Source organism: Asparagus officinalis, chromosome 7, assembly GCF_001876935.1.
Source record: "Asparagus officinalis chromosome 7, Aspof.V1, whole genome shotgun sequence".
Taxonomy (NCBI): Eukaryota; Viridiplantae; Streptophyta; class Magnoliopsida; order Asparagales; family Asparagaceae; genus Asparagus; species Asparagus officinalis.
In genome coordinates this window covers 142,566,986-142,577,039 of record NC_033800.1, presented here as the reverse complement: position 1 = coordinate 142,577,039, position 10,054 = coordinate 142,566,986, and the positions used below count along the sequence as shown (strand labels likewise).

At 34.5% G+C, this 10,054-nt stretch overlaps 1 protein-coding gene across 1 annotated transcript; it reads right to left on the bottom strand.

Moving 5' to 3' along the window:
• Positions 2,994-9,434, bottom strand: LOC109851009 (NAC domain-containing protein 21/22-like). Its single transcript, XM_020421111.1, has 3 exons — positions 9,154-9,434; positions 6,200-6,474; positions 2,994-3,718 (listed from the first exon to the last, which is right to left on the bottom strand). The coding sequence occupies exons 1-3, from the start codon at positions 9,317-9,319 to the stop codon at positions 3,242-3,244; spliced, it is 918 nt and encodes a 305-aa protein (XP_020276700.1). The 5' UTR covers positions 9,320-9,434; the 3' UTR covers positions 2,994-3,241.

The window sequence follows — 10,054 nt, the reverse complement described above, 5'->3', positions numbered from 1 at the left end:
CTGCATCAAAACTGACTGCCTACGTATCCTCTTGCCCAAGGAATTAAGCCTTCACGTAGTTCACCCAAATGACCTCCAAAGACCCTCAAACAAATATAAAAGTCTGCAACTCTTCACCAATATCATCTGCATCCAAATCCAAATGATCCCCAATCTGTGTCACCTCAGCTGGAATCCCAAATGATGTAAACGTGGAGTAGCATCACCCCCCACCTGCTGCGATATCCAAACGACCTGATCAACACTCTCCACCTGCTGAGAGTCAAAAGTGACATTCCTACTCAGAACAAAATCAGAAGCTCCCAACAAATAATCAAATGAGCCTCCGAATCCCAAACGCGCAATCGGATCAAATCTCACATCCTCGATGTAACCAAATACTGGGCAACCAAATATCCGACGCCAACCAAAATCTGAAGCAGCTCCACCAGATCCAATATCTATACATGCAGCAGTCGGCAACCTATGCATAAGATGGCCCAAACATGTCGTAGCCTGCACACCAATGCCAATGCTCGACATCAAACGCCGATCCTCCTCCAGAAAGGAACAACTACCCAAATCTGCCATCTCGCCTTGTCGCCTCAAAGTTTTCACACCAATGAAGTATCTCCTATTGCCGTGAGCTCGGCACAAATACAGTAGGTCCCTCTTGTACCTCCTTCTATAACCAGAATGAAGTACCTTCACCTTACTCCCAATACACTTCTTCAACTGTTGTTGACTACTAGGAACGGGATTTGGTTACAACCCATAAATGCCTAGTACAATCCCCAATATAGGAAACCAAAATACCAATTTACCTTCCAATGATACCTCATTGGAAGGCCCCAAAATGCCTGAATAAACACCAAATAGAAGACCCCTCAATCATCAAATAGAAGTGCCAAACTCCACCTCGGTCTCCTTGCTCATACCAACGTGCTCAAAAGGACTTCAATATGCAGGTCAATGGCACTTCTCAATAATCCAATGCACCGTATCAATAAACAAATAACCCAGCCTCAAATCCTTCTATCTCGACGAACTATCTCAAAGCACCAACAAATGAAGAATAGATCCAAACCGATAAAGGAGAGAATTTTACCTCCAATTGAAACCCTAACAAGAGTCTCCAAACGATCTCACCCCGCACGACGGCAATGAGATCCACAAATAGGAAAAATCTCACCTTTATCTCCAAACGAAGCCCTCGACGAGCCTTCAAAGCGATCTACTCCTCCAAATAGCCCAAGCGCCAACAAACCAATACGGAACAAACGAAGAATAGATCCAAACTGAAAAAGATAGAGTCTTTACAAAAAAGATCATACATTTATCACCAAACGAAGCCCTAGTCGAACTTTCAAATTGATTTACTCCTCCAAATAGCCTAAGCGTAGCCCGAGCTCTGATACCAATTGTTGTGCGCGGCGCGGAAGCGGTCGAATTACACAATCCAATCAAGAGAGATCACAACCAAATAAACAAGCATAATCACCAATTAACACAAGAGATTTACGTGGTTCGGCAAGTTGCCTACGTCCACGGGGTAAGAAGGGGATGCAGTTTTCACTAATAGAGAAAGAGTATAAACTGAGATTACAAATCACTCGAAGGAACAAACTAATCTCACCAACAAGCTCTTAATCTCTCCAAACAAAACCCTAAACAAATAGCTCAGAAAATACATCTTTTCTGTGCTCCAAATATCCCCAATTTTTCTTCTCCTTCTCTTCCAATTGTTCCATATATATAGAAATTCTAAAATCATAAACATACTAGGAATTCTAAACCAAAAACCAAATCAAATTAGGAATCCTAATAACTTATTACCAAAATAGATTAGGAATCCTAATAACCTCATGTTACCAAAATAGATTAGGAATCCTAATAACCTCATGTTACCAAAATAGATTAGGAATTCACTATCCAACATAAATATGCCTAATTAATTTACTGGAAATTATCTCCTTATATCTTGGTTATTTGTTCAGTGGTTGCTAATAAAGTATGAGATTTCTCATTATCAACCCTCATAGTTTTTAATGCCTAAATGCCATGGGTTATAGTTGATGAGCATTTTTCCAAACCACAATCTTCTCTAGCACATTAGCCATTAAAAACCATGTTGATATCATATCTTCAATAAGTAGTTGAGATGGTAGATTTGCTTAGGCATTAATTACTATTAGTGCATAGGTATTACATTATTAACTGATGAAAGAGTTAGACAAAACCCTTGGAGGTTGGTACTATGTTGCTTTCAAGAATCTTAGTTAACTAATTATTAAGAGGCAAGTAGGATTTTGATGACAACTTTAGCTTACCGCATCAACCTAATTGTGTTGGCCTTTTGCTCTTGCGAGCTCACACGATCACATAGAAACAAAATTTTATGACCTCTATTAGAGGTGACATTGTTAAAGAATTAAGAATGTCTAGGATATCTACACATATCTAGTTGTTAATTTGTATGTACTAACAGAAAAACATTATAATATAAGGGAGTTTGTGATCAGGAGTAAGCCTGGCCCACCCAGAGCTAGAGAGCCTTAAATAGGTACTTAAAACCAATTTTAACCCAAAAATTATAGCTGCTTGGTATTGACCTAACTTTTATTTTAAAATCATAACTCTCTCTAATCCAGTCAATGTGGGACTATACTCGCACATGAATACTCAACAGTTTAGAAGGTGTGACTAAGAAATAAGTTGAAAAATAAATCCTTTAAATATTTAGGCAGGCGAGTTTTTCTTCGGAAAGATAGGGTAAAGTCCATAATTTTTTTTCTATAGGAATAAAAATTATCATATATGATTTTTTTTCTAATACATTTTATCATATAATAAAGTAAATCTCTTTTATTTGAAGCAATTATGAGCCTTTGATTAAATTTATTGAGCAACGTAAGAAGCAATATTGAGAAAGAAACTTTCATCACAAGATTCCACCAATTCTAGCATAACTTGATATTACATAAAGATCAAGTTGATTTACTACAACTAATTAGTTTTCAAGGACTATGAAACGGCGTTTATATATTGCTTGCAATCCTTAAATAACAATCCAAATACATTACAACACAATATGGAGAATCCTTTCTTTTCTTCAATTTTTCTTCCTATTCTTTCCTACTCCATGACTCCACTCTCACAAAAACCATTTATCATCACACTTACGTAATATGTATATATATACCTATACGCGCACACACATACGCGTGCGCGTACATACAAGAACTAAACTAGCTCAAAGGATCTAACTCTGAAAAGGATACCACATTGAAGAAGACAGAGCACTTTCAGTCAAGTAGCTCTCTGAGCTTGTCATATTCTTATCTTCATGATGGTCTCCTTCAAACTTACTGAAATGATCAATAACACATTTCAACACCTCTTTATCACATGAAGGCATTGATAGTAGTTGATTAAAGCAAGAAGAGCCTAAGTCCTCGGTGTATTTTTGAGGTTTGGTTGTAGTTATAACTTGAGGGTAACTGGAGAAGCAGGGCACTTGCTGAAATGAAGTGCTTAGGCTGTTGTTGGTTTGTATGTTTGTGGTTGGATTTGGGGTGAAAGCTTGGTTGAAGGGGATGAAGGATTCAGTGAGCGAAGGGAGAGAGGAGGAGCACGTGTCTTCCACGTGAGAGGTTTGTGTGCATGTTGGTGGCCTGGATGGAGTCACTCCTAGTACTGCTCTGCTCTTGTAGAACACTCTGCATAGGACCCAATCCTCCTGTTTTAATTGGAGGGGGAAAAACAAGAAAGAAAATAAGAGTTTGCAAATGGTAATAAAGAGTTAGAAACTTAGAAAATTTATATATGAAAACTAATTGGGTCCTTATTCAAATTGAACAAAATAAACATATGGGTTATATGATTATTCAATATAATAAAGAGAAAACTAATGGCAAAAATATCCATGCTTTGTGAAAGATATAGTCAAAGTTGTAGATTTCAGATTTTGAGTATATAGACATGAAGAAGTTGATCACCAACTGTTTTTTTTTTCTCTCTCTCTCTCATACTAGTTGCCAGTTTTTATGGCCCTATGAACAATTTCTCATTACAAGATATTAGGTTGCATTGTTGGAGTTTTCACTCAAAATAATTAGAAAAGTTTGTTAAAATAATGAACGGTTAGGCAGACAAGGAGCAAAGGTGGCGAGATTAGAATTAGATAGTGCCTAGTTAGGCACTGTTTGGCAACAAGGGATTGTGTCTTATCTAAGAGATTGTGTCTTATTGACTTGGTTAATAAGCTAGTAAAGCTGTTTGGTGACAAAAAATAGGAGAAGATTATTTTGGAGATTGTGTTTTTTGCAAGTAGCTTTTGGAAAGCTACCTCGAGTAGCGTTTGTCTTTGGGAAGGAGCTGCCAATTTTTTTCTTCCGTTTTTGCCCCTAATAATTCTAATTTTATATCAATAATATTACATGTTTTTTTAGTCATTTAACAAATTTAAGCTAGTTGTACAGCTACTTTTACCAAACAGCTCTAGTCAATCAGCTAGCTACATAGCTATCAGCTTTCAGCTATAATTTCACAGCTTTCAGCTAGCTTAACAGCTTTCAGCTATACTCTTGCAGCTTTCAGCTAGTTTTACCAAACAGAGCCTTAATCTATTTTGACTAATTAATCAAAAGCCATAAGCCTCTATTTTTAATTATGAGCAAAGCAGGTTGGCCTGCTGACCTGATTAACATTCAAAACTTTGAGTATGACTTTAGAAAAGTGAGCCAATTTGTATTCCAATTACCCCCCACCATGTTAGCTAGAGTTTGGCACTAGATTCACCTCAGTGCAAGTTGCATACCGTGCCAAGCTAATTGGACTTCTTAAATCTTATTATATGTTGCTATCTATTCTTAAGATGACATCTTAATTATCAAAAAAAAAAAAAAAAATCTAAAAGTGACATTTTTTTTAACAGAAAAATTCTAAAGATGACATAATTATGTGTTTTTGAGGTTTTGAAGGTTTCAAGGTAATGAGTCGGCTGAGTAACTAGAGAATTTTCTCTTAATTTATATAATTATTAATTGGATGTAGAATGATTAGAAATATAATACACGTGATTAGCCGGCGAGTAGGTATTTTGATGACGACCTACAGAGATTAACAATTAACAAGGCAATTGAAAAAGATCTAACTGGAGCTTATCCTCTCACAAACAATATTGATTCATGCAAAGCTTAAAAATAGCAAGGTGGGTGACTTTCACCCTCTACCCTGAACATGCTAAAAATCCCTCAAATGCAAACAGCCTAATATTTTTAATGAAAATTTTTATAAGATAAAGAAAGAATCAGACACTTAAAATTAATAATTGTATGTTCAAGGAAATTTAAAATACATACTCTGTCCTGATGCGAGAGCATATAAAATTTTCTAGCAATAATAAGATACGCGGTATAGGAACTTAGAAAAAGCACTATAATTTGACATCTATCCCCAAACCATCGTACTTAAAAAACATACTTAATTATTTCAAAAAGTTTGAAATAATTAGTCAATCCAAACTTGCAAGTTTGAATAATATTTAGTCTATAATTGTTCTTGATAATTGTACTTTGAAGAATTATCCCATTAAAGAGGTTACCACAAAATCCAGAAAATATATATAAGCAACTTAAACAAATAAATTTCACTCAAAAATTTTTTTTTTTTAAGGAAATAAATTGTTACTATTGTAGCTGATATTGTTCTTGGAATCAGACTCTCTAGTGACTCGAAAACTCTTAAATGTGGTTTCTTCTCCTCTCTTTTCCCCTTTATTTATTGTTTTTAATTTCCCCCTTCCTATGTCTAGAATAGCTAAGATATATATATATAGAGTACAGTAATAATAGGATATTCTACGTATGGATTCAAGTGTTGTATTAGTATTGCTAGGGTACTCTAACTTAAGGGCTTCGTGATGATGTCCAAAAGTATTATCTACACCTATATCAAGCTAAATTTCCTTTAACAAGATCTATACTTGAAAATTTTGACATTAATCATGAAAAATGTCATTGAAAACATGCATGCTACACATGTGTATCTACACGTCTCATATATAATAATATGTTAATTAAGCCTGATACTATATGTGTGTATAATATAATTAAGATAAAAACGTACGTATGTTCATAAATTAAACAATACATTCTATGAAATTAAGTCATGCATGTATAAATATGCTCAACAGGATATATATATGGTAGAGGCATACCTTGCTAGAGTATCTTGGTGGGGGCTCACCGTTACTTTCTGAGCGAAATTCATGCATGACCCAATCTGTCTTCTTCCCCTTCGGAGCTCTACCTTGGTAAAAGACTAGGGTTTTCCTCATCCCGACCAGCGTTCCCTTTCGAACTATATTTCGATCTTTACCCGTAGCTTTCCAGTACCCTGACAACGTCGCCCTATTTGTTCGTTGGCCAGTCGCGTACTTTCGATCCCTGAGGTTGAAGAAGTACCATTCTTTACCTCCTATACATGCAATATCTGCAGGTACAAGGAAATTATCAATAATTGCTAACAACAAAATTAATGCAAAATTTGATTAAGCAATATTAATTTGATGCCTACATAGATTAAAGGACAAACCATGTGTAATAATTTAGATATAGCTAATATATATACCCCATAAAAATATCTATATCTTAACAAATTGTATGTACAAAATCTTTGGATCTTGTAATAATTATTAACTTCTGTGCATTAGGGCATTAGATTCTACAATGAAGACACTAGTCTCCTAAATCATGACCTTTTAGAATTTAATGAATAAATATGAATTGTTTTGATTAAAAATTAAAATTAATAAAGCACTCACGAGATTCCAGTATGTTTCTTTACAGGTTAGGCGTAACTTTTATAGATTAATGAAATTTAGACCCACGAAACAATATCTTTTTTCTAAGTCTTTTCTAAATGTGCAGCTTGTGAGATTTGAATCTGGATTGATCTAATACCATATTAAATTATTAAGAATGGTCATAATCATCAAAATATCATTGGACGATTAGACAGCGATCCGTCTGTAAAAGTGACGGTGTGAAGGATCCAAATCAGTGGCAGTAGGTTGTTAATGCAGGTGACTATCACCATGATGTTGTATGAATTCCCAAAAAAAAAAAAGATAAAATAATAATAGTGGTAGCTACGTAGAGATATTGACGACTAAATTAAGGAAAGGTTCCATCTATATATGTATAGATAAAGCGTTGGTGAGATAAACTTTTTTTTTTTTTTGTGACGAATTTGTTAACGTCAGTGTCTAACTAACCCACCATTGATATTGATATACAGAGAAATTAACCCTTACACTTTGGTGTGTCAATAAATGGTGCATCTGTACAAGTCCATATTGGTCCCCAAGCTAACTAATAATAATCCATTTGATTCTATCAACTTCGTCATTGATATATATACTTCAATCAATCATCCATTTACCGAAGTTTCTTATTTTAAAATTGGTAGTGGTCTTCACCGATATAAAACCTTTTTTGTGTTAATTTATAAGTATTTTTGAAAGTACGTATAATTCGCACACAATTAACAATTGTTCTTAATTTTTTTTTACAATAACAAAAATAAAAGTTATTCCGTGTAAATATACACGTATATGTGTGCACGCGTTATATAGTTATTAATGAGGCTTCAAAGATTTTTACAGGTTCTTTTAATTTGAAAATAGATACCTGCTGAGATAAGAATATTTTCTTGCATTTCCCAGAAAATAATGTTAATTTTATTTTATCTTTCAAAAAAAATAAAAATAATAAAGGCTTACTTCATTTTCTGAGGGATAAATAGTATACATTATGATTATTTGTTGGTTGGGAGTGATAGAAATGGGAAAAATCAAGATAAGACTTATAAAGGAAGCATAGACAAAATAAAAAAGGAAGAAACTTTTTGCACCAGTATATTTTCTGTTATAGAAAGAGAAGGCTGAATACGCATAACCTCATTTTTTGTTCCATTGAAGAAAAAGGAAACAACAATTTTTTGTGGAATTAATTAACCTTTCACTCTCTGCCAACCTCATAATTAATTTGGAATTATTCCTTTCTAATTAAGAAAGCTTGAAAAGCCAGTCCTCTAATTCTGAAGTGCACTAGCAAACGATACTACTACCAATGATCATAACAATTTTTTAACCTTTCCCGTTATAAACCCATATAAAACATTAATAATTAACCAAACTGAGAAAAATATATCAATAACATGGTCCTTATTAGATAAAGAGCATGCAACAAAACAAAATGTAATTATTATAGCATGATGATTAAATCCATATTATTTAATCAATAAATAATATGGTGTCTTCACGATCAGTAAATTTTCTAGACATGGTGTCTTCACGATCAGTGGCGGATTAAGGATTTGGTTCCGGTGGTGTCACACGACGACACCGCTGTCCAATCGATATCGCAGAACACGCTACACAAAATTAAACCCAGTGGCATGCAGATCCAGCAGTGTAATGTGGCACAACTAGACACTGTGTAGATCTGCCAGTACTAATTACTCAAATGAACCAAATAATTCGATAATTGTTCGAATAACTATTCAGTAATATTCGATTCGGTAGTTCATTTACCACTAAACAAATATTTTTTAGTATTCAAGTTTACTAACGAATAGAATTTAACCAGATGTATATTTGATTCGTTTGTCTATTAAATTTTCGTTTAAAATCTGGTCACAGCTTATTATTTGCATTGTTGCACATATAATGTCATATTTTTAACTCACTTATCATTTCTACTTAAGTTTTATATACTGATTTTAAGACTTAAATAATCTATCATATATTATAAAGGAATAATTTTTATTTACGAATTTTAATATTATTTGAAAATTAAAATTTTTAGCGGAATAAATATACTTTGATATTCGATAAGTATTGATAAATATTCATGAATATTTATCAAATAATACCAAGTATTCGAGTTCGAGTTCGAATTCGAATTCGAATTCGAGAAAAACTAGATATATGAATATTAGAGTCTACATTCGAATTCGATAATTTTAAACAAATACAAATACAAACACCTTAGTATTCGCTTCAATTCGATCGTTTACCACCCCTGAAATTAAATAAGAATAACAACATACAAGATGCATCTATTGTGTGTATTCATGAGAGGTATATCATAGTCTAGTTTATCTCACCGGGGAGATCCCATGGCTCACACTTGTTGAGGTCCACGTCGACCATCATCGGAAACTCGCACGTGCCATCGGCGGGGACGAGGTAGTCACAAACAAGCTCATCATCCCTCGGATGAAATCGGAAGCCAGGAGGCAGTCTGGCCTCCATCATGCCCAAATTACTCATATTCTTTCTGTCTGTAGAGAAGAGATGAAGGATTAATAGGAATTAGAGAGAGCTAAGTCAACTAATATATATATAAATAAATATATGTATATATATATAGAGAGAGAGAGAGATGAATAGATTTTGGTTTTTATCGTATGTATTATTAATTAGTGCACATATATATGAATTTGTGGTCACCTTTTTTATTCGAGAGGGAGGTCTGGCCTCCGCTGGATGCTGACGTGGTGGGCTGGTCCCCACCATGAACAGATTGGCAACTCCCAACCTTTCACCGGTTTCTCCTCTATTTCCGCTATAATAAGGACATGGATTTGATGAACTCATCAGAACACAGTTCAGTTAATCCGCGGGGAAAGGAAGGAGAGAGAGAGAGAGAGAGAAGAAATCATATATATTAATGCTTCCTAGAAAAATCCATCCAGATAAGAGAATAGTTTGTACATAATTAAACCCCCCTTACTCTTATCTTAAGGTGCTCCTCTCAAGTCATTTACTAGCACTTGCATCTTTAAAATGTCATTTTTAGAAAGATAAATTACAAATTGCACGTCTCCTTCTTGTGGATTGAAGAGGACTGATCAGGATCATTTTGGATTGAACACGGGAGAAGGGAAGGTAGGAGGCATATTCACCACGTTCGGATAGCTTTCATGAGAGTAAGAGTTCCCTCTCGTTCACCTTAGTTCACCCCCAACAGAACAAAAATTATCCCCTCACAAATTGGGGTGTAAT